Source organism: Lontra canadensis, unplaced genomic scaffold, assembly GCF_010015895.1.
Source record: "Lontra canadensis isolate GAN:19392208 unplaced genomic scaffold, GSC_riverotter_1.0 scaffold1, whole genome shotgun sequence".
Taxonomy (NCBI): domain Eukaryota; kingdom Metazoa; phylum Chordata; class Mammalia; order Carnivora; family Mustelidae; genus Lontra; species Lontra canadensis.
This window is the reverse complement of record NW_022630995.1, coordinates 23,722,285-23,748,289: the sequence shown is the minus strand read 5'-3', so window position 1 is coordinate 23,748,289 and position 26,005 is coordinate 23,722,285. Positions and strand designations below refer to the sequence as shown.

Below are 26,005 nucleotides of genomic sequence, written 5' to 3'. Positions count from 1 at the left end.
TTTCTTCAACCAAAGTAGTCTTTTTCTCAGTCCTTTTTGTGCAAAAATATTACAAGAGCAATTCAAATGGGAAACACTGAAATGACATGCCAACATTTCAGAGCACATTTAAAACACCCAGAATAATTCTTGAAATTATTGTATTCTAAAATATTACTACCAGTCACTTTTAGGTTAGTTCTATACATCTATTCACACTGATGCAATTTTCCTAGACCTCTGAAAATAAACAGGCTCATTGGTCTCTTTTGGTGTCCACACGATAGGCAAGATAGGTTTACAATAGTGTCGAAATGGAACTAGGCATTTTACAATCTCCTGACTCCACCACATTCACAACCAAAGTCAAAATTCATTTGGCTACCTTGAAATCTACTCCCATAAACCTGCTACGGTTCACTGGATCTAAACATTTCTCAGAAATGTGTTATTTTTAAATTTCACCTAAGTGATGATTTGGGGATCCTTTAGAAATGGTAATGCCTAAGGTAATAAACTTTATCAAAATGAATAGTTGCAATAAAGTGCTTGTTACATTTCAAAATGATGCTTTCAGACTGCGGTATGTTGTTTGAAGAGTGTGTGCTAGTCCTACAGAAAGGATCCCCAGGCATGAGAGGTGGGTCCTCTCACCTGTCTCAGGAAGCAGCAGCACTATCTTTTCGTAGGCTGACAGCAGGCACGTTACTCATGCAGATGAGGCTCTACTAGTGCTATGGCAAAAGGGGGAGAAACTTAGAAAAGGGGGAGGCATGTGGAGGGTTCCTACTATACTCATAGTTATATACAAATATATTAAATATGCTATAAAAATAGTCGACTCTTTTCCTTTGCATTTATTTCAGAAGCTCCTTTCAGAGGAATACTCACCCAACCCAAACAAACTTCAGAGGGTCTCGCTCTTCCATCACTAGTAAAATGGCCAGTGCCTTTGTGCTGTTTCTTTTCCACCATTTGAAAATCCCAGTCCGCCTACTCCTGGCTAGACTCACTCGGCAATAGTAGCTTCCAGTGTTTACACCTCCCAACATCGACTCCCAGGGGCTGAAGAGCAGGGTCACAGATATTGGAAAGGTCACAGACGCGAATGAGCTTTACACAAATGTTCACTGACAAACTTTCAATCATCAAAGAAAGAACTAGAGCAAAAGAAAAAGGGAGAAATGGTCAATCCTAGAGAAAAATGCTATTTGCCTTCCACCTTACAAAAACGAAAAGGTTCACCTCACTGTAGTGGAAACATCAGAAAACAAGTTGAGTAATAATCCAGTTTAAAATCATTTTAAAGGATTGTGTGGAGCCAGAGAAAGTACTACTTGAGGGGGACCCTTTCCAAGGCTTCTCGCACAAAGGCTCCCCTCCCCCGAGCACCTGCCCTGCACGGCGCGGCGCAGCCTCCGCCCAAGCGAGCGGCAAGCAGACCGCTTTCAGGCAATGACCACAAACTAGTGCTTCGGCAGAATCCAAATCACATTTTCACTGTTCTGCACGGAGTATCCTATAACCAACTTCTCAAAGTCCCTGGCATCCTCTGATTTCTAGTACATTCCTAAATTTAAGTGACAAAGCAGAGCATGGGACGCAAATGACCCCCTCAGCTTAGGACAGACTTTGGAGGCGGAAGGGTCGTATTTGCTCACGTGCATTCCCCATCCCTCCTGTTAGCGTGTTCTCTGATATATTCTACCAAAAATCAGAGTAACTTTTGAGTGTCCGGGTTCTGGTCTGACACCACTCTCAGCAGCGGCCTGACTGATCCTTGCGGTCCTCCCTCGAGGTGTCCCAAGCAGAGTGGCCGCAGAGCAGCTAACATTTCCCCATGGCTTCAACAGTTTTGGACCTAAAAGTGCCACCCAGAACAAGATGTTTTTTAAGAAAAATCAGATCTCTGTGAGAGTAAAGCAGAGGGAAGGTAATGACCTTGAAGTAGCTGAAAGGTGTCTCTAGTTGGTATTTTTTCATTACGCAGATTTGGGATTTTAAGGAACAACTTTGGCTCCAGAAATGAACAAGAGGCAACTGCGGAATCTTCATCAGAACGTCAAGTCTCAGAGACTGGGGGGTGGGGGGAGGGACAGCTCTGCAACCCAAGTTCAAGGAAAGCAGGAGGAAAACACAGAAGGAGCCGAGGCAGCTGGTGCTCCCTCGCTCTTGGACAACGGTTCGTACTGCCAGAAAAGGGATGGCAGCTAGCCGCTCCTTTTAATTCAGCAATCCATTCCACGGGCAAAAATGAGCTGTGAAGAACAACAGGAATTATAAAATGACGTCTTACCTAATTCTCCTTCCCAAATATGGAAAATACTTGAAGGAACTGGTAGAGGAGAATGTGAACAGTCTACAGCTTTACCTTGTGGCTTGTCTTACGCTTTGCCTTTGTTAACCTAAGTACACAGTACTCACAGCCGGCCCGCGTTCCTTCTAAGTATGGTGTTTAGAGGATAAATCTCAACAGAACAGTTCTTCTATCTTCTGTCACCCATACCGCTAGATACTACCAATGAACAAATGAGGCACAACTCAGATATATATGGAATGGCGTAAGGTTGAGAAAGGCAATTTGAAAGGGGAGAAAATTAATACTGTTGCCGTATTGTACAACATCAGTTTCGTCTATGTGTACCTGTGCTCAAGTTACAACACACTCCGCCAACCGTTCGTGACATTCATGAGAAAGTCAGAAATCTCTTCATCCAGATCATTTAGCTAGAAGAGGAGCTTCTTGATATGTTAATTATTGATTGGTATCTAGTGACACTTCTTTTGTAGAAGGGTAGGTACCAACTTTCTTTGGTTATTTTCTTTTTCAATATAACTTTTTAGTCTAAGTGTGCCCAAGTACAGTTGTCTACAGAAAGACAAAGTATATCCCTTCGGGATGAGAGCAAAGTGGAGGACAGAAAAGTCCTAAGAACTGAGCTTAAGAGCAATTCTGTAGTAGGTTCTTTTCATTGCTCAAAACCTTCTGCTTAACAGCCTCAGTTCTGTTATACATTTTCTTTTAAGGTCAATTTTTATATATTACCAGCTTGCCATCCTCCCTTTCCTCACAGTAATAATTTTTGATACTCTAATATTTCCATTAATTATCCTTTGCTCTATAGTTATAAATTTAATTATTAGTACCATAAGAATCTATAAAATGCTTTATGTAATTTCTGTTGGAATTTATTACCTTTAGAATCTAATATTGCCAAATGAAATCTTAGTTCATGTTTAGAAAGCATGTGAGTTTACAATATTCTATTGTTACAGTGAAGGCAAAGCCAATTCCTACCCCTTCTTTTTTCTTTGTAGGAATATCAACATCATACTGAGAAAATACTTACAGGTAATTCTTAACTGTTTAGCTTGAAAGGAAGATGTTGATTTAGGGAAGTAATTGTGTGATCACATCAATGACTCTGGTAGTGTTAGGATGTCACCCCCCCCCCCCAAGTTACTTGTACCCCCAGTCCAAGAGACCCAAAGCGTCTTCCTGGGAACTGAGGAGAATCTTAATGGCACTGACACCCACATGCTGTTAAAAATGTACTAAGGTTTCAAAACTGCTACTGAAACCAGACAATGAGTTCAAGATGGTGAGTTATCACCTGAATCAAAATCAAGGCACTATGGGTTTTTTCTCTCAAATAACCCTGAATCATTTCTGACTAAAAGAAGCATTGAAATTGTGAAGGATATAATAAAAAGATTCCAACAAATCCTAAAAGTTAAAATTCCCACCAGTGAGAATGTTAAAAAGTGCCTAAAATCTTTTGTGTGCAAATTTTACTCCTATAACTGGAACATTCTTGAAATGACTTTCAGGCTTATTGAAAGCCGTTTACACAACTATTCCCAACTATGAACTGTATCAAAATATGTGACCAAAACTTCCAACCATCTAAAATAAAGCAGTGCAAATCCTATTTTCAAACCTACATGAAAAATAATGAAATGAGGGATATTTCTGGAAATCCTGTTGCTTCAATAATTTAACCTGGAAAAAAATATCCATTCCCAGCAGCACATCATACCTCACGGAACAAACTGTGACATCACAGCCAAAGTATGAACAAAAAGCCTTGTGCCCCGGAAAGTGAGTAGAACACTACTGTGTTGTAAACAAAAGGGGAAACAGAGAAAGTACTGGTTTGTACATGGTGTCAATCTAAGGAAATAGACCTACGAGGAGATAATGCTTTCATGCAGCTTACAAAATGTTTTGCTTTCTTCTCCTTTTATCCAGACATATACATAATTTTTTACAGCATCTATACATAGAGAATTTGAACCACACAACATTCTGAAATTAATGACTATCCAATCATTATCTGAAAACGGGAGAGGGAATGGGGAAGGGGGCCTACTGCATCTACTGGACTGTCTTCATGGCATCATTGTAAGCAACCCCTGACGTGACAGTGGTGTGTCCTCTGTAACACAGAAACAGGCACAGAACCACTAAAAGTTACTAACATTGTTAGTGCCTTTCTGACTGGAGGTCATGTTTCATAGCTGAGCTTCTTAACATTTGGCAATACACTCTTTCCATCGAGAAAATAGCTGGGCGAGGAAAACACGGTCAGAACTGGCTATGGCCCCGTGATCCTCTCCTGCTGGCTGGTACTGCATGGACATCTGGAGCTCTAGGCAGCATTTTCCCTGCTAACCAATCCCAGAAACTACAACACTCAACACTGCATCCTGTGAAACTGCTGGAACTTTTCCTTGTAGCCTCAGATCATCTGAGCAGCTGCTCTGGACAACCCCTTCCTCCCCCGAGGTCAGGGAGGAGGCGCGTGCGCTACTGCGGCTGAACCTTGGAAGGGTCGCTCAGCCCGTCAGTCCTGTGCCGGTGCAGTTGCTGCTGCTGCGGAGACTGGTGCTGCTGGTGATGCGACGGAGGGAAACCGCTCTGCTGTAGTGGAAACGCGGCAGAGAGGATGAGCTGAGCGGAAGGACTCCCGTGGAGCAGCCTTGAAGTCTAAAAGACAAGTGCATTATGCAGCATTGCTTTACCCGGTTAATCCGTCCACATCAAGATTTACTCAAGTTTTCTACTCTGGACAGGGACAGAATTCTTAAATTCCACATAATCTACATCATTTTTTATCTTCTCATTTAAAAATAATATTTTGGAAAATGTTTATGAGATTTCCTTTCTGACAATAAAGAATTTTTTTTAATTTATTTTTTAAGGGAACTGAGCTAGGTATTTTTTGGTATAGAAAGCATTCTATGTCTTGAGAACAACCACACGTACTTTTTCCCTTGGTACACCTTAAAGACTGCAATTTTAAGCAGACAGTAAAATGAGTAAAATGCAAGCGCAGCTGAGAATGCACGAAACACAGATGCTCCGCAGTCAGACAGGGCCTTCAGCGCGGGCTCCTTCAGTTGGTTAGAGCAGCCCTTCCGGAGCCGAGAGCGTGGGCCGCCGGGCTCAAGCCGGCGCAGCCATTCCCGAGACTGTGAGATTTGTTCAAACTACTTACTTCTCTGGGCCTCGGTTTCTTCATTCACAAAATAAAGTGCCTCCATACTGGGTTTTTATGAAGATTAAATATTAACATTATTATTATTTAGAAGTACCACAAAAATGAGGGCAAAGTGAGAGACTTAAGTCCTATATATGTAGCAGTGTGGTTTAGAAAACAAAACAACAACAAAAAAAACAAGGGCCCAGGATGTGACGCCAGAAACCCTGCATCTGAGCTGTGCTCTGCCATTTATCAGCTGCGTAACCTTGGGCAAGTCGCATCTCCATGAGCCAGTTTCTTTCACCTGATTCTGATTTCTGGTGATACAAAGAAAATTAGCCCAAAGAAAGTGAATTTTTACAATGAATCTTCTTCCTCGCTACTGGCAACACAGACTGACGCAGGGCTCCTAATCCAAACACGGGACTGTGATGGGAGACCTTCGCAAATGCATATAAAGGGCACAAGCACGTATACACACACACACGGGCAGATCTTGGAACCTTAAGCTTTGCCAAAGACCTGGACAAACTTCTTTCTCTGTTATTTAGGAAAAGCTTTTGTAACAAAAAACTCAGGATATCTGTGAGCTTTACAGGATTACAACAGAGGCGTATTTTGGAACGAGATGTTATATAATCAGAGAAGCCCAATTTATATCAACTCTCTACACAGAAGTGTATTTCTAAACGATACTGTTGATCTCACTTCTTTAGGGGTCTCATGTCTCTGGCATTCTTCTTTCAGAAGCAGGGGAGAAGAGCGTGCCTGTTCTTGTGCTTGTTCAAGGGCCCTTGATTTAGGAGACCGAGATCTTAAGGCAGGTTCTCTCCTTTTTTAAGGTTTTGCTCAATTGTCATTGAGTATGACTTTCTACAGAAAACAGTTTATAACTTATTGTAAATTCTAGTTATTAATTCATTTATAACAACAGCTAACCTAGTCACTAATAGCTACAGTACAGGCTTCAGGTCTAAGGGGCTGTCAGTAGGACTCTCAGAGGTATTTAGGCAACTAACCTGGTTTAGTTTTCTGTTCTCTTCAAGAACTCTATTTGCACCGTTAACACTAAGGGTGGTAGAGGAAGGATGTATTTATGCCTGAGTATACAGTCTAATACTGAATTTTCTAATCATACCATCATACATACATAATCATACATCTCCATGACTCTAAAACTGATGATACACTATGTGGCTGGCATCCATGGACTGGTCTCCAGACGAATCTAGGCTAGCCTGTACTCAAAACTGCTCCCCATAGGCCAGAACGAAGAAGCTGGATTTCCAGAAGTCAAAACCTGCTACTGTGTGCTCCAAGGAGGGTGCTGAGGTCCAGAAACGTATCCTGCTGAATTCCCAGCTGAGGATCCCAACCTAGGTTAACTTTCTTCTCTACCCTTTAGATAGACAGTTCCAGTCTACTGAGATAACGGGAGATATGTGATGAAATATGCGTCTGCATTTTTGGCTAATCTGAGTGTTTACTCCATTGACCAAGACAGTGCTCATAAATGACAGCTAGTTCTGTGCCTCTGTGTTCAGTGACTTACGCGCATTGTTTACCCACGAGGTGTGAAGTGTGAGCACCTCCATATTATAGATGAAGACACTGAATTTTAGTAAGTAACCTGCCAAAGGGCACACAGCATGTGGAAGAGCAGGGACTGTCTCCAGGCAACCTGACTTCAGAGCGTGTGTGTGTGTATACCGCCACAGTATTTCTCCTCTGACACTAACTCACAACCAAAACATCGTTTCTAAGATTTAATCCAACATAATAATTTAAGGTAATGCCTCCAATTTTTCCAAAATTCCCTTCTGATGCCCCTGGCCTGTAGGAGCGCATGTCTGACGGGCCACTAAAAGGAAGACAGGGTTTGATTTCCAGAAACTCCAGCCAGACAGAGCTCTATATAAAGTACCTTGATGTGGACAGCAAGTAGCTACTCATTCTATCCAGTAGTTCAGATAACGGGGTATGCCCATGGCAGAGCTAAATGTCTTCCAAAGACCAAACAAGGGAAGAAAGAACAGCTAACGAGGACAAGCTTTCCGCCCTTCCAGAAATTTAACTTCTACAATAAGCTTTTATGGATTTTTCAGATGATTTGCAAAATTGTTTTTTTATCAAAAGTGTTATTTTTATTGAGGAATTACTCAGGGATGTACATCCTGCCTAAAGGTATATTTTCACGATTCTACATAAAGAGGACTAAGGAAAAACCATCTATTACATAACTCAACAGCAACATATATGTCACCACAATCATTGCAAACTTGTACTTTTTTTTAATGAAAATGTATTTTATTTTTATTTTTTTTATTTCTTTTCAGCGTAACAATATTCATTGTTTTGAAGGGGCGGGGGGGTGGGAGGTTGGGGGAACCAGGTGGTGGGTCTTAGGGAGGGCACGGATTGCATGGAGCACTGGGTGTGGTGCAAAAACAATGGATACTGTTACGGTGAAAAGAAGTTCTTAAAAAATTTGTTCTTTTAATGCCTAATTTCACTCTGTGGAAGGAAATGAGAGAGCTCCCCCTAGGGGGAATTACCTGTAAGTACTGCTGCGGGGGCGGAGCCTGAGACGGTTGCTGAACCGAAGCGAGCTGCTGCTCCTGGGAGCTCGGCTGCGGCTGCGTGACTGACAGTGTCTGCGGGGGCTGCTGTTGTGGAGCAAAGGTAGGGTAGGCGGTCACCACCTGACCCATGAGCATTGTGCTAGGTACCATGACCGCCCCACAAGCTACGGGAGCAGTTACTAATTTGGTCACAAGTTGCTGACCTTGAGAAAATCTGTGAAGAGGAAAGAAAGAGAAGAAGGGGAGTCAGAAGTGTAAGGTATATATTATAAAAGGTGGTGGGCTGAACACTCCTCTAAGATAATACCCAATGATACTGCCAGTTTAGTTTTTAAAAGCTGTACGTTCCAAGTTCGTTTCCTGTTTCATGTTTTTAAAGATGCCTTTGGGAATACCAGTAAAACAAAAATGTATGTAGCACAATGAAATGATCACAAACAAAAATATAAATTTTTTGGACAACTATATGCAAAAGAATGAAGTTGGATCTTCACCATTCACCACATACAAAATTTAAGTCAGACTGGATTAAAGCACTAAACATAAGAGCAACAACCACGAAACTCTTAGAAAAAAACAGGGTAAGTTTCATGACACTGGATTGGGCAGTGATTTCTTGGATATGATGCTAAAAACACAGGCAACGAAAGATAAACTAGACATCAAAATTAAAAACTTTTGTATATCAAAGGACACTATCAGCACAGGGAAAGACAATTTCTCTTTCTCCTACTCTGTGGGAGGAAATTATCCGCAAATCCGATATCTGATATAGATTATATAAAATAATCCTGTAACTCAACAATAACCAATCTGATTAAAAAATGGGCAAAGGTCTGGAATAGATGGTTTTCTAAAGAAGATCTACAAATGGTGAATAAGCAAATGAAAAGATGCACAGGGAAATGTGAATCACACCCACCAGGATGGCCATTATAAAACAAACAAATTAATGCTGGTGAAGATCTGGAGAAATTACAACATGCACTGTTGGTAGGAATAATAAAATAGTGCAGCCACTAAGGAAAACAGTAGGACTGTTCTCAAAAAATTAAATACAAAATTACCACGATCCAGCAATCCCAATTCTGGGTATATACCTAAAAAGAACTGAAAGCAGGATCTCAGATACTTGTGCACTCATGTTCACAGCAGCATGATTCACAATGGCCAAAAGATGGATGCAACCCAAGTGTCCATCAATGAGTGAGTAAACAAAACACGGTGTATTCACACAATGAAATATTATTTAGCCTTAAAAAGGAATAAAATCGGGGCACCTGGGTGGCTCAAGAGGTTAAGCATTCGACACTTGATTTCGGCTCAGGTCATGATCTCAGCGTCCTGAGATCAAGACCCACACTGGGCTCTGAATGTGCAGCCTGCTTAAGATCCTCTCTCATCTGTCCCTCCCCACTTGCACTCTCTAAATGAATGAATGAACAAATGAATGAATAAATAAATATCTAAAAATAAAAGGAATAACATTCGGACACATGCTACAACATGGGCAAACCTTGAGAACACTGTGCCAAGTGAAATAAGCCAGTCACAAAAGACACACATATTGTATGATTCCATCTGTAATCTAGAGTGTCTAGAGTAGTCAGAGTCATAGATTTATGTGCTCAGAAAGCAGGATGGCGGCTTCCAGGACCTAGAGGGTCCTGGAATGGGGAATGGGGAATTATTGTTCAATGGGGCAGAGTTTCAGTCTGAGACTAAGAAAAAAGTTCTGGAGGGAAAAAAAAAGTAAGGAAAAAGTTATGGAGATTGATGGTAGTGATGGTCCCAACAGTATAAATGTACTCAACGCCAAAGAAATGTACATGTTCAAATAGCCGATGTGGTAAATTTCACGTATATTTTACCACAATGAGAAAAAGTTTTAAACCTGTTAAAAAATATCTTCCTTTTATAAAATTCTAGGTACTTGGGGAATCGGCTATATGTGGCATGTGTTCACTTTGCTAATCATGAATAAACTTAAAGCTATCATAAGGGATTTTTAAAGACCTTTCTATTAGGTTTAAAGATGACACTTATACTGTAAGTTGTACCTTATGAACATAATTCAAAATTAAATGACCTTCTAACACTGAATAAAAATATCCTCAATTTGTAAATTCATCAATGTAGCATATACCCACTGTGTTAGAATTCACTAATATTTGCTCCCTCCCCACCTTCCTTCTATTTTAATAAGACAACAACAAAAAATGATACCTGTTCAGGGAACCAAATAGTATTTCTATTTGCCTTTTCTGTGAGATGAAGTTAGTTTCTAACATTGGCCATTACAGAGCTATGACTCCACTGTGACTGGAGCACGACATCACTGCAATTATACACCGTGTCAAGTACATAATGGTATTAAAGTTAGTAGAAATTAACTTTATTATTTATGTGGTCTGTAAGACAAAATAAATCCATTTTTAAATCCATACCAAATCCTGAAAATAAAATACTCTTATTTTACATACTTCAGGGCTGAATGTATTACTTAATGCAAAAGATATGTAGAAAATAATTTAAAAACTGACATACGGAGAATGATGCCCAAAGAGAAAGTAACATTTTCAAAGTGGCCTGGGCATAGAAGTACTAAATGCTCATTTATCTCTAATCCTAAAAGAAATTGCCCTAACTGGTCACTGATAGAATGTGATGAGAATACTTCATCCATCTCTGGCACCAAGACACATTCTTTAGTCTACTTAGTGCTTAACTCCACTTCTGTGATTTCACATACACTATTCCCTTTGTTTAGAATACCCTTGTGAGAGTCCCTGCCACATGAAAAAGTCTAGCTCTTTAAGACTCAGGCCAAGTACCTCCTCTGTGAAGCTTGGCCTTGACCACACTCCTCTCTTCACCTGTTTGCCTCAACCCATAAAACTGCTAACTTCCTTTTTCTAAAGACCTAGGAAGAAGTATTTATCATGACAAATAATACTGATTTGTTTAACCCTCGACGGCTTCTAAGTCTGATCATTCTCTTGGGACAAGGAATGTGCCATATTCACTTAAGTAGAATGCCAACGGTTGCTGAAATATGTATTTTCACCTAAAAAAAAAAAAAAAAGTCCACAGTTGCTAAATTGTATCATCCAAAATGCACATCGGCATTCTAGATTAATGATGTCTTCCTCCGGCTTTAAAAGTAATCCTCTACATTTCTATGGAGCACATTCATAATACCTCCTTTTAGAATGTCGGAGCGAGAAGTTGGACTTCATTTGAGGAACTGAGTTCCAAAGAGAAGCAATAAGCTCTCTGTGCTCTCACTGCCTCTAGGATCCTACAGCTTCTTTACTCTTTGGAAATTAATAGGATTCTAATCAAATCTATTACATAGTTTGACACAACAAAATTGTATTATAAAAGCAGGAGCCTACTTGTATTGCAATAAAATAAAAACTAAAAAGTATTTAAAATAGGAGTTTTAAGACCATAGAGATCCCACAGAGTTAAGAGAAAGCTTCCCAATAATTTGAAATAATGGCATTTCTTCAAAATATTTGTTTCTATGTCAACTACTTGGACTGCTCACTAAAATAAGTCATAAATGGCTGTTTTTCTAGAATGGCCTACAAAAGTTTAGTGTACTATAAACTTAAGTCCTTGAGTTTTGAAATCAGATACCCAGGCTTAAATTTAGAAACTACTCATCACCCCTTTAACTCCCTACAAGCCCCTAACCAAATTACTATAAACTTACTCTTTTCTTATCTGGGAAATAAAAGACCTAACCACATCTTAAAAAAAAAAAAAAAAAAAATTCAATGAGATAGTGTATTTTGAGCACCTAGCACAGTACTCAACAAACTCAAGAAAGGTAAGCTACTTTTATTCCATAAACCATGGGAGTATAAACCTTAGCCATTGTTACTGCATGAAAACTCATCAACATTTGTATTAAAATGTTGAAAGTTTCAGAGTCGTACAAAGCCTGTCATAAAACTCCTGTAACAGTGTGCTATGGATACTGGACTCTGTAATATTCAGTAGAACATTTTTGGATAGGAAACAAAATTTATTGTTACTGTTTTATTATAAATCCTTAAACAATGGACATGTTCTGCATTTTTTTTGTTTTGTGTTTTTTTTCTTGTTTGTTTGTTTGAGAGAGAGGAGAGAGGAATTGCAAGAGAGAGACAGAGCACGAGAAGGGAGGAGAAGAAGAATCAGACTCTCCACTGAGCAGGGAGCACAATGCGGGACTTGAACCCGGGACACTGAGATGGCCCATGACCCGAACTGAAGGCAGACACTTAAACAACTGAGCCATCCAGAACCCCTCTGCATTTTTAGTTCTAATTCAAGAATGCTGGTGGGAGTTGGCTACAAACTAAAATCAAACTTTTAAAAATCAAATCAGTTTTTTAATTCATCAATTTTTACAACTTTGAAATGACTGAATTTTGACAACTACCTGATCTGTCTGTCCTGAGTGAATGTAGTTACTGCAGCACTCGGGGTACTGCTCTGTGGCATGCTAGATGGGATCTGGACCATGCTTCCGGCTGCCGGCTGTGAGATCACCATAGTGTTGTACAGTGGGGCTGTAAGAGTGCTCTGTGTCTGACTGGGAAGAGATGTTTGTTGACTGTGCCCACTCAACACATTCTGTTGACTCTGCTAGAAAATAGAAGATATTACAGATGAATTAAATGAAAAATTTTTTTTAGGAAATATGCATCTACTATTCATTACTCTAACAATAGTTGACATGACCAAAAAAGGAGAAGCAGGACATATTACTCTGGGAGAAATCTAACTACAAAGGAAAAAAACCTATAGTAATTGAGAATGAATTAGTCTTCAGTATCTTGTTAGAATATAAACTATGACCTTTAGAACTTCTGTTAAATGCCCAGAGTGAGTGACGAACGTTAGACATCTTGACAGATTTCACCTGAAGTCTTGGGATTTACAGTCACTAATGTACACCAATTACCTGCATCAAATTTCCTAAATTACTGATTAAACTATCACTACTGTAACAGCTTATTCTTCATAGTAATGTGTTTCCTGGTCACCCTCTTTTGTAAGTCAAACCTTTATAACATACAGAAGTAGCCTGTATGTTCATTTTCAACAAACTGCAAAATTTTTAAATGTCAAAATACTGAAAGCATTTATAACATTGACATCTTAACAATTTTGCACAAAATATTTTAATGATCACCCTCAAAACTAAACTTCTAATTATTACTATTAAAAGCTAAAATATGGAATTATTTCAGATAGACCTTCATTTTCATTTCTGCAATAGTGTACATTTCAATCACTCAACACTCCAGAGCTCATTGCACTTGATCCATTACCTGACTTGATGTACTCTGTAAAGTCTGCTGCGGTATCATATGCTGACTTGTGCCAATGTGTCCAGTATTCATTCCACTTTGAATCTGGTTAGTTTGAACGACCTGGCCCTGCATATTTATAGGTGTGAGTTGCTGGATGTTAGATGAATTTCCAGAAGAAAGTTGAACAGAACCAAAACTCAAACCAGGGGTTGACTGTTGTAAAAACATCTTTAAAAATAAAGATTACATTAAAATGAGCTTTGTAGATTAAAAACAAAGAAGAATGAGAGCAATTTAAAAAAGAGAAAGCAAAAACAAGCTACAAATTAAGTTTAAAAAGCAAATAACAGGATGGTTAAGTCTTTTTCAGTGACCAATTAGCAATAAACAATTACTGGAAAAAAACCAATTCTTATCCATTCTTCCAGTCATCCCATAACCTTATCATGTTTCCAACTGTCAGAAAAAGGGTGATAAATTTCAAAACCTCTACTTGTTTGAATATTTTACATGCTGGTCACTGTTTGTTCTACCAGCTAGCATTACCCCAATTCAGTGCTACTCAAAGATCTATGGACAGGCAGTTTTTCATCAATCATTGTTTATAATGTCTGGCATCAGACAGAAGTAGCTTTTTTTCACTTAGTTTCCCTTCTCCAAAATCCTAGTTTCTTCTGAAAGATACAACTTTTGTGGCCCTGTCTACTGATCAAATAAGACTAACCAGAATTATATCTACCAGTTTACTAAAATAATGATTGATGATTGATTTATAAACTCTACCTACATGTACCTAGAAATCTACACAAAATACAATATTATGGGTTTAAATTTACTAAAAATTAGATTGCTAAAAAGAGAACTTTAATCTGGAGAAACAATGATGTTGATGGAAATACTCTCAGGAATGAATCAGAGTGTAAATTCCATCATACTGAGTAGGTAACCAATGAGTATTTATTGAACTAAACTGATGAAATGTTATCTCTTGCTTCTCATTTTTAATTAAGAAAAGTCAATTTTCCTAAGAAACCAAAATGTGAATGGCATGTTTTGTTTGTATTCAAATATAATAACTTTACCTGCAGCCCTTGACCATGGACCATTTGAAGTTGTTCTTGAATTTTTCTTAGTTCTTCTTGTTGTCGATGAATATTTGCCTCTATCATCCGTGTCCGTTGCTCTAATTGGTCTTTTAGATGCTGCATGGCTCCTAATTGAGCTGAAAACTGAAACTGAAGTACCAGTTTGGGAAAAGCGTAACATATTTTAGAATCACTTACTCTTCATAATTGTGTGACGTGAAAAATAAATAGTATGTATCCCAAGCTAAGAATGTTACACTAGTTTTCAACGTATTATCTCTCAGCTCCTAATTCACCCACCTTTGCTTGGTTTTCTGCTACTGGAGCTGGACCCTATAAACATCTCCTTTGTCAGCAGACACAAACTTAGTCATGTCCGTAGATGCTGCTGGAGGGATACTGCAAAAGGAGTATCCCTTGACTTTCCGGCAAGTCTTATTGGCATTCTTATGGGAAGCTCCCCTGCAATTTCTGCTGGTAACCCAGCAGGCGGCTTCCCACACTCCAGCCCTGGTCTGTGGTACCTCAGTGAACCTCTCTCTCATCCAGTGGCTACAGCCACACCAGCCCCTTTGGGAACTGAATTTCAACTTGGCCCTGGAGGAAGAAAAGTTGAGGAGGCCTGGGGGAGTTTTCCAAGTTGTTCCTTCTTTGCATACTATACTCCCCCTCTCACAGTTAGTGGCTGTTCTCTACATCCATTATCTCTGTATTACTTAGGATTCCCTGTTACCCTGTTAATAATTTTTTTATTATCCCTATTTCAAATTTCTGGTATGGCTTCTGACTTCTGACCAGATCTCGCCTGATTACAAGTACACACTAGCATTGGAAGACCAGCGCTCAGTTGTTCAAGCCTGCAATTCTTGATTTTGGTTCAGGTCTCCAGGTCCTGAGATTGAGCCCTGTGTCAGGCTCACACTCAACACAAAGTCTGAATGAGACTTTCTCTTTCTCCCTCTCCTCTTTCAGGACCCGAAGACTTTTTCTCTTTCTCCCTCTGCGTCTCCCTTGCCTGTGAACATGCGTGCTTGCTCTCTTCTAAGATAAATAACAACAACAAAAAAACAAAAAGACCAGAGCTCATACTGTGGCTCTATCATTTCCTAGAACAAGTTACTTAATTTCCATCATTTAACAAATGAAAAAGTAGCCTGCTCCTAGAGTTATTCATATTAAATTCTATCATCCCTAGAATGGCCTCTTTGTATACATCATTAGAAGGTTATAAAAATCTAACAGATAACTAACCATATTTTTATTCATATTTTCAGCTGAAACTATTCACAGTTGTATGTTCACAAGTATGAAATGTAGACTTTTATAGACTAAGCAATTATGAATGAATAAATGCATACATGAATGCAAACAGTTATTCTACTTCCAGGATTTTCAATCTTATTTCATGGTTTTACTTGAGTCATAAACAGCTTCTATTTACTACTGCTTGAAATTTAGTCACACTTAGTGATTCATCACTTAAGTGTATCCTGCTCATTTAATTATTTCCATGAATATTTAGCACAGGATATGGCAGAAAGAATTCCAATTTATTGGGAATGTGTCTTAATCTTAAAATAGTCTCCTACAGGGGCACCTGGGTGGCTCAGTCAATTAAGCATCTGCCTATGGCTCAGGTCAAGATCCCGCGGTCCTGGAATAGAGCACACACTGGGCTCCCTGCTCAGCAGGGAGTCTGCTCCTCCCTGCAACTTGTGCGCTCTCTCAAATAAATAAAATCTAAAAAAAAAAAAAAGTCTCCTACAGTGAACTGCATCTAAAAGTGAGCAAAGCCCTCCAAAAAGCCTTTTTCTCTATCTTCAAAAGTTTGTGTTGAGGATACTGAATATTACCTTTCAACAAGTACAGAACTCTGTCTTTTGAATTGACAATCATCAGACCCTATCTTATATTAGATCACAGTAAGTAGGAGAAAACTTACGAGTTTTGTGCCTTAGCTCCCTCATGCCTTTAAGAAATATTTAAAATATTGTATTTTATCCTAACAAAAGTTATTTATACTTTTGGGTAAACATTACATTGTCAACACTGAAAGGATTTCTATTAAATGCAAATAATAGAAACCCAGAAGGCAGAGTAACAGGAAATAACATCACAGAATTAAGAGACAAAGTATTTGGCTTTATCGCTCAATGAAATATGAGATCTGTCTATAGTGTCTCCCAGCGGGGGTGTTATAGCACATAAACCAGGATAATTCCTTGTTGCACAAAACTGTCCTGCATCCTGAAAGATAACTAGCATCCCTGGCCCTTGTCTATTAAGGGCCAGTGATACTCCACAATTAGATCACCGATCAGATCACCGACAATCAGAAATATCCCCCAGACATTATAAATGCCAACAGGTGAGAGTCACTGCATTAAAAAGTATATATTTTTAAAAATTTCTATTAGCTTAAAAACAATTTATCATTTTAAAATACTTAACTGAAACAAACAAACAAAAAAATACCTGGGACATGCCTTGTGGAATTGGTAAATTTGCAGCTTGAGACATCGCTGGCTGTGTTAACGACTGACCAACAGATTGGGAATTTATGGACTATGAAGCAAAACAAAAAATAACACTGGAGTGACAACTATTCCCATCCATAAGTACTTCCACCAGAAATAGCACCATGGTATCTTTATAACTGAATTACAATTTGCCTCATAACATTTTTAGCGGAGTACAGGCATGCATATCGCCCCCTCTACACTGGATGTGCCCATTCCCTATTTATCCTTTCATCTTCTAAGTCATCTGCCACATTACCTTGCATGGGCTCTTAATAAAAATTAAATGGACATAACTGAAGGTGATTGGTATTCGAAATTAAATATGAAATGGCTCTAAATTATTAACTTTCCTTAAGTAAAAGAAATATCTAACGTTTTACCTGGAAAATAATCGAAAGGAGTATGTCTGAGAATGATTTCACAAAAAGGGAAAGATCTCAAATATTATTTATCAACAGCAATTCTGATCTTTATAAAAAGGGGTAATGAATTAATGAATTTCTAAAAATTTACATGATTTCCCCCCCTTATAATAAATCTTTATTCAGATGAGTACTACCTAGATAAAGTTTACCTGACTACTGAATGATGCCCTCCTCGATGCCATCTTTTCATGAGCTGGTAAATGTGGTCTGGGAGGAGTGCTTGTGTCCGTTGGGATCTTTGTTGGTGTTGCTGAGGTTAGTCAACAAAAATGAAACAGCGTTAGTACTTTACAAAATATAATTTGCGAAGATAAATCTCAAGATGGATTCGATAAATTAAAAATAAACTTTCAATTATTTTTCTAAATTATTTCATAGAAGTGAAGTCTATGACAATAAGAGGATTCACTTTAATTACTTCTTTCTTAAGGACAAAGAATATATCTAAAATAGGAAAACTTTATATTTAAAAATGGTTACTACTCCTAGAGCTCAATAGTAAAAAAAAATAATAATAATAATAATAATAATTCCATTTAAAAATGGCCTACAGACAAAAAGACATTTCTTCAAGAAGATACACAAATGGCCAGCTAGAATATGAAATGTTCAAGGTCACTCACCATCAGGGAAATGCAAATCAAAACCACAATGAGACATAACTTCACCCATGACAAGATGGCTATTATAAAAAAACAAGAAGTGTTGCTGAGAATGTAAAGAAACTGGAACCCTTCCACACTTAAAATTGGTGGGGTTATGAAATGGTAGAGCCACTGTGGGAAACCGTAATGGAAGTTTCTAAAAAAAATTAAAAATAGAACTACCACATGTGATCCAGCAATTCCACTTCTGGGTTATTTATCCAAAAGAACTGAAATCAGGATCTCAGAGAGATATTAGCACTCCTATGTTCACGGCAGCACTATTCTCCATCATGGCTGCAAAGTGATCTCGTACTATTCTTAATAGCCAAGATGTGGAAACAATCAAAATGTGTACTGAGAGATGAATGGAAAAACAAATATGTGGTAATATATATACAATGAAATACTACTCAACCTTTAAAAGGAATGAAATTTTGCAAGATAAGACAAAATGGATCAATCCTGAGGACATCATGCTATGTGGAAAAAGCCAGTGAATGAAAGACAAGTACTGCATGACTCCCTTCTATGAGGTATTTAAAATAGAGAAATTCACTGAATAGGAGTAGAATGGTGACTGACAAGGACTGGAGGGATAAGGAAAATAACGAGTTAATAATCAATGGGCGTAACGTTGCCATTAAGTACAATGAATAAGCTCTAGAGATCTGCACTACAACACTGTATCTATAGCCAACAATAATGTACTGTAAGCTTGAAAACTTAAGAGGATAGATCTCACTTGAAGTATTTATACCACAGTAAAATAAAATGTATAAAAAGAGAAACATAGCTACAAAGGAAAAACTTTTTCCCTTAAGATTTAAGAAATTCTATGTTTAACACCTCTTTAATGTTCTACCTATGGTGTTCAGTGGTTCCAACAACCTCCTTTTCCTTACGTGGTTGTAATACCCTGGGAAATTAAACTGCTAAACTCTTTAAACAAAAGAAGGTTACTAATCCAATGATAATTATGCAAGTCTTCATTAAAAATTAAGAATTAAAAATAACATTCAGGAGTTAGTCCAAATGGCAGAGGAGTAGGAAACCTTAGTTCTGTCTGGCCCCAGGAATTCAGCGAGACAGCTATCAGCTCGTCCTGAACACCTATGAACTCAGCTGCAGATCTAAGAAAAGAACAGCTGCAACCCTACAACGAGCAAAGCGACCACTCTCTTCGAGACAGGAGGTGCAGAGAAGTGAAGCTGAGGCCATATGTCTGAAGATGAACTAACTGCGGGGGAGGAAGCCCCCAAAAGCCAGCTCCTGGAAAGTGATACAGCAGTGGAGTGCAAAATCAGAACTTTTAGAAGCCTGCTCAGGTGAGAGACGTCTCTGCGTGAAAGGTGCTCAGGTGGCGGAAGCAGGACGGAATACTAAGTGGGATGGTGTGGTCTCAGGATCCCCAGGGTCACAGGAAGACTGGGATTGCCTGAGCGTGGTCGAGTTTCCAGGCATCAGAGCAGGGAAGCTGGCTATCATCAGTGAGCCCAGGAGTCCGCTCCCACCTCGGGGTTGCCATATACTGCAAATCGGGACACAGCAGAACCACAGCGAGACCACCCCCTCCAGAAGTGGCATAAGGATGCGCCACAGAAGTCTTCAGGGTTTGGAGCCTCAAAATGGGGTCATGTGACTGAAACAGAAATGCTGGGTCATAGGCCAGGTGAGCAGCAACAAGGAAGACTGTAGTGATTGACTGCTCTTCCCCGAGGGTGCACTTAGCAGTGTGGCACTGAACCAACCTCATACTCATCCTCTAAAGCAGCATGGAAAACCTTCAGGGAACAAAAGCCACAAGGAGCAATCAGGCACAGATTACTTAGCCTAGCCCCTGGCAAGGGTGGTTACCATTCCACCTGGGGCAAAGACACTTAAGAATCAATGCAAGAGGCCCCTCCCCCAGAAGATCGGCAAGACCAAGTTTACTGATCACAGAGAACTGCAAAACTCAAGCACTGGGGAAGACAGTTTATATAATAAATGGTCTTCTTCCCACGATTTTTAATTTTTCAAAATTAATTCTTTTTCCTCTTTCCTTTTTTTTTTGATTGCATCATTAAACCTTTAATTAACTTGATGGTTTTGACTTAAGAAAATCAATTCCTCTTTCCTCTTTCAACCAATTTTTACTTTATGAACTTCTTAGAAATCTTTTTAACTTTCATTTTTACATTTACATTCAATCCTCTCATTGTATTTTATTTTTGTATATAAGTTTTTCTTTCTTTACACTTTTGGGATGCAGTTTCCTTTAACAAACAGACCAAAACACACCCAGAATCTAGTGTATGGTTCTATTCTCTTCACCTATTTGATCATATTCTTTTTTCTCCTTTTTTTTGGTAAAAGTCTTTAATTTTCATCTTTACAGATACATTCTATCCTTTCAATGTATTTAAAACTTTATTTTTGTACATGTATGCTTTTTTTTTCTTTATAATATTGACAGGTAGTTTCTTCTAACAAACCAAAATACATTCAGGATATAGCGTATTGCTCTGTTCTGTTTACATTCCTTCTTTTTCTTTTTTTTTTTTGTATTTTAACTATCATTTTTACAGTTACATTCTATCCTTTCATTGTACTTAATTTTATTTGTGTACATATTTTTTTTCTTTACAATTTCCAGATCTAGTTTGGTTTTTTTTTTTAAGATTTCATTTATTTGATAGAAAGAGAGAGAGATCACAAGTAGGCAGAGAGACAGGCAGAGAGGAAAAGCAGGCTCCCTGCTGAGCAGAGAGCCTGATGTAGGGCTCGATCCCAGGACTCTGAGATCATGACCTGAGCGGAAGGCAGAGGCTTAACCCACTGAGACACCCAGGCGCCCCCAGATCTAGTTTTCTAATAAACAGACCGAAATACACACAGCATACAGTGTATTGCTCTTTTCTGTTCACTGTCCGATTGTACTATTTTTTTTTTTTTTATTCAGTCTTGGGTCTTTTCTGATTTGTGCATATTTCTCTGGGGTCATTGTTGCCACTTTAGTATTTTATTCTCTCATTCATCTGTTCTTTGGATAGAATGACAAGATGGAAACATTCACCTCAAAAAAGAGAGTAACAGGTGGTACTGACTACCAGTGACCTAATCGATATGAAAAGTAAGGCTCAGAACTAGAGTTCAGAATAACAACTATAAAGATACAATGCATAACGATACATTAAAAAGTCTACTAATGAGATGCAATAAAAAATGGAGGCCCTAACTGCTAGGATAAATGAGGCAGAAGAGAAAGAGTGATACAAAAGACAAAATAACGGAGTATAAAGAAGCTAAGGGATAAACAACTACTGGATTATAAGGGGAGAATTTAAGAGATAAGTGATACCATAAAACACAACAGTATTAGAATAATTGGGATCCCAAAAGAGGAGGATGGCCAGGGGAGGGTGCAGAAAGTACAATGGAGCATATTATAGTGGCGAACAGGTCTGTAACCTACAAAGGCAGAAACAACAGACTGGCAGGAGACCTATCCAGAGACCTGACAGACCAGAAAGGACTGGCATAATACATTTGGGGTGCTAAATGAAAAAAATATGCAGCCAAGAATACATTATCCAGCTAGGATGTCATTCAAAACAGGAGACATAAAAAGCTTCCTGAACAAAGAGAAACTAAAAGAATTTGTGATCACTAAACAAGGTTTGCAAAAAAAAGTCTAAAAGGATCCTTTAAGCGAATACAGAGCCCAAAAGAAGCACGGACCAGAAAGGAACAGAGACAATATACAGTAACAGTAACTTTACAGGCAATACAATGGCACTAAATCCACATCTTTCAATAGTTACTCTGAAGGTAAATGGGCTAAATGTCCTAATTAAAAGACATAGGGTACCAGAATAAATTTTTAAAAAAAGCAAAAACTTTCAGAAAGCAACCTTAAACAGGTGCCTGGGTGACTTAATTGGTTAAGCATCTACCTTCTGCTCAGGTCATGATCGCAGGATCCTGGGATCACGCCTTTCATCAGGTTTCCTGCTCAGTGGGGAGTCTGCTTCTCCATCTCCCTCTACCCCTCCCCCCAAGTCGTGCACTGGCTCACTCCCTTTCTCTCTCTAAATAAATAAAATCTTAAAAAACAAAACAAACAGGGGCACCTGGGTGGCTCAGTGGGTTAAGCCTCTGCCTTTGGCTCAGGTCATGATCCCAGAGTCCTGGGATCAAGCCCCACATCGGGCTCTCTGCTCAGCAGGGAGCCTGCTTCCCCCTCTCACTCTCTCTGACTGCCTCTCTGCCTGCTTGTGATCTCTCTGTCTCTCTCTCTGTCAAATAAATAAATTAAATCTTTAAAAAAAAAAGAAAAACAAACAAAACAAACTAAAAAGCCAACTTAAAGAACACTGACTGGTTCTACCAGTAAAAAAATGAATAAACAGTTTTGTTTTTTTGAGGGACGATTAAAGGCAACTTAACAATACCAATACTACTACCTAAATATTTTATACACTATTTTATAAACTTAATTCTTTGTTCAACGTGAGCAACATGGCTTTTGCTCATTGGAAAGGTTAGTATATTTCAGAAAAGTATAAATTTATCATTTTGAAGTAGCATTTTACCCATCTTCCCACCTACCTCCCCTCTGACAACAAACCATGCTCTTTTCTATATTTAAGAGTCTGGCTTTTTGTCTTTTTCTTTGTTAACTTGTTTTGTTTCTTAAATTGGTGAAGGAGATTAAGAGTGCATTTATCATCGTAAAGAATTAAGTCATTATATTGTACACCTGAAGCCAACATAACACTGTACGTTATACTTCAACTAAAAAAAGTAATAAATTTAAAAAGAGTGTTTCTTACTTTTTAATGTAAGCAGTGCTACAGTAAACCTTTTCATATAAAAAAATAAAGTAGCATTTGATGAAAAATGCTGACACCAGTAACACAATTTAGAAGCACTCTCCTGAGGGGCACCTGGGTGGCTCAGTGGGTTAAGCCTCTGCTTAAGGTTAAGCCTCAGCTCAGGTCATGATCTCAGGGTCCTGGGATCGAGCCCCGCATCGGGCTGTCTGCTCAGTGGGGAGCCTGCTTCCCCCCCAACCACCCTGCCTGCCTCTCTGCCTACATGTGATTTCTCTCTGTGACAAATAAATAAATAAAATCTTTAAAAAAAAAAAAAAAGAAGCACTCTCTTGAGAGAGAGTGCTTTCAAGTTAGGGTACTCACAGGAAGGGTCTGAGACGGCTGTGTGAGATGATTTTCTTGAACTCCGGGAGGAAGCAGAAGGGGTTGGGCTGTGATCAAACCTTTCCAAAGCTTCCTTGAGACTGACTGTGTTTATACGATTATCAGACCCAGAATCTTGGCTCTAAGGAGACAGAGTAAAATATGTTTTCTTGTAGTTCAGTTCAGAGATCCCTAATTAGCAATCCAGCCTGTTAACCCCCTTCTTCCCCAAAATCAGTTTTAACCCACAACAAGGCAAAGGTACCTATATAATATTTACCTGTGTAATATTAGGTAAAGAAATAAAAATTTTTCTATTGCCAGAAAATTTTGGCTTCATTCTCTACAGAAACAGATGCAGAAGAAAGAAGCTGGACTCTTAACTCACACCACATACAAAAATTAAGTTAAATGGATCAAAAATCTAAGCGTAAGAATTAAAACTATAAAACTTTTAGAAGGGGAAAAGCTTTATGACACTGGACTGGGCAATGACTTCTTGGATGTGACACTGAAAGCACAGGCAGCAAAAGTGCATCAAACACTATAAAAAGAATAGAAAGACAGCCTGCCCATGGGATGGGAGATAACATTTGCAAACCACTATCTGATAAGGGATTAACACCCAGAATATACAAAGAACCCTACAGCTGAACCCTACAGTTCAACAGATCTAGAAAATTAGATCTGGGGTTGCCTGGGTGGCTCAGTGGGTTAAGCCTCTGCCTTCGGCTCAGGTCATGATCTCAGGGTCCCCGCATTGGGCTCTCTGCTCAGCAGGGAGCCTGCTTTTCCTCTCTCTCTGCCTGCCTCTCTGCCTACTTGGGATCTCTCTCTCTGTCAAATAAATAAATAAAATCTTAAAAAACAAAATCCAAATTTAAAAACAAAGTTACAAAGACATTTCTCCCAAGAAGATATATTAATGGCCAATAAAACACACTGAAAAGATCTCAATTTCAGTAATCATTAAGGTAATGCATATCAAAGCCACGAGATATATACCACTTCAAACCCATCAGGATGAATATTACTTAAAACCAAAAAAACCCCAGTGCTGACAAGGATAAATTGGAACCTTTGTACACCGCTGGTGGGAATATAAAATAGTGAACCTACTATAGAAAACAGAATGACGGTTCCTCAAAAAATTAAGTATAAAATTACTACATGATTCAGTAATTCCATTTCTAGGTATACACTCAAAAGAATTGAAAACAGAGACTCAAACAAGTCTTTGTACACCCATGTTCATAGTGGAATGATTCACAATAGCCAAAAGATGTACGCTACCCAAGTGTCCATCACTAGATGATGGATAAACATAATGTGATCTTTTAAGTGGTGGCTCTTTTCTATCTTATAACAGTCAGAGCCTGCTCTGGAGAGGAACAAAAGTCCTCCTACTGCTCTTTCCAGAAGGCTTCCCTTTCCTTTCCCCAAAACTCACAGCCGGAATTTCACATTATCACTATATGACTAACTCTCATTGCTATGGTCAGTCATCTACTGACCTTGTGGCCACTCCTCACTAAGCACCTGAATTCAAATTTCTGCTCCTGGCTCTGTCTTATCCTCACTAATTCCTACTTCCACAGTTACCAATATCAGTATTAACTCACATGTTCAACATCATGAGTTCTCTCTTCCTTGATGCCTTGATCTTGATTTCTACCTGTCCTCAGTCACTCATTCCGTTGTCATTACCACTAAGAATAAACCTTCCATAATCTCAATTTCAAACACCCTCCTTTCTGAGCAGCATCTTCCACATTTCCTACTCATTTCTCTTTAGTATCTCAACTCCAATAACCCTTTAGCAGAACAAAAAATACATTGATTCTACCACATTTTCACAATCACTCTCTCGCTCTGTCTTCTCTCCTCTTTACCCAGCTTAAATTCATGGTTAGCCATCATAACCACACCCTTAGGGGTATCATCAACTCTCGTGCTCCTATCTCCCTTCACCACACTCCCCTGGAAAAATCCCAGGGGACTGCTGGTTAAGCCAAATTTTAATCTATTCTAAACATGGCTGAAGAAATTCAACATGGTGACTGTTCTCTTTAAATTAATGGCCAAGATCCTCAAGCGGGCCCTTAATCCTGCCTGCCAGACTAAAATTACCTTGTTTGTTCACTTTCCTACTCTCCTAGAAAACAATTTAATCCTTGTTCCCCTCTTCTCAAACCTCCAACAAGTCCTGTCCTAACCTCACTCTTAGCCAGTTCCTCTGCTTCCTGTTTGACTGAAGAGTATAGCTTTATATTCCTATCATTCTATCAATCTACCTAGCAGCATCTATACTCATATATTCTGCCTTTCTTCATGTCACCACAGATCAGGGATCAGCAGACACTCTCTGTGAGGGTCAGAGAGTCAGTATCGTAGACTTTGAGGGCCAGTCTCTACTGCAACCATGGGCCATATACGAATAATTGAGTGTGGCTGTGGAATCAGAGGCTGTGATTTTCATGTGTCACAAATACTATTCTTTTGCTTTTTTTGTTTCAATCACTTAAGAACATGTGGAAAACATATTTTTAGCTTGTGGGTGTTACAAAACCAGGCAGAGGACCAGATTTGGCCTAAAGGTCATAGTTTGCTTCTCTCACTGAATAATTTTTCCACTAGCTAAGCCCTGTGTGTCCACTATGGACTGGACCCCCTCCTCTCTCATCTGTTCAAGAATATTGCTCTAGCATTTCTACCTCTGTCTCTATCAGTAATTCTTCTCTCTCCAACAGAGCATTCTCATCAGTATACAAACATGCTATTATTTCT

General features: G+C 38.9%; 1 protein-coding gene across 6 annotated transcripts in view; it reads right to left on the bottom strand.

Annotated features, from left to right (window-relative positions):
* Nucleotides 1–3,619: 3,619 nt before the first annotated feature.
* The window catches only part of CLOCK (clock circadian regulator), a 129,615-nt gene continuing 107,229 nt past the window's right edge, over nt 3,620–26,005 (bottom strand). For 5 of the 6 annotated variants that reach the window (XM_032851331.1, XM_032851313.1, XM_032851341.1 and 2 more), the window contains 8 exons: nt 23,219–23,360; nt 17,541–17,641; nt 16,920–17,009; nt 14,442–14,594; nt 13,378–13,587; nt 12,483–12,688; nt 8,021–8,261; nt 3,620–4,969 (listed from right to left, as the gene is read on the bottom strand). In XM_032851331.1, the coding sequence (XP_032707222.1) occupies nt 4,790–4,969; nt 8,021–8,261; nt 12,483–12,688; nt 13,378–13,587; nt 14,442–14,594; nt 16,920–17,009; nt 17,541–17,641; nt 23,219–23,360 (1,323 nt within the window). In that variant the 3' untranslated portion in view covers nt 3,620–4,789. The remainder of the gene's footprint in view (nt 4,970–8,020; nt 8,262–12,482; nt 12,689–13,377; nt 13,588–14,441; nt 14,595–16,919; nt 17,010–17,540; nt 17,642–23,218; nt 23,361–26,005) is intronic. The other variant, XM_032851349.1, reaches the window with a different exon arrangement.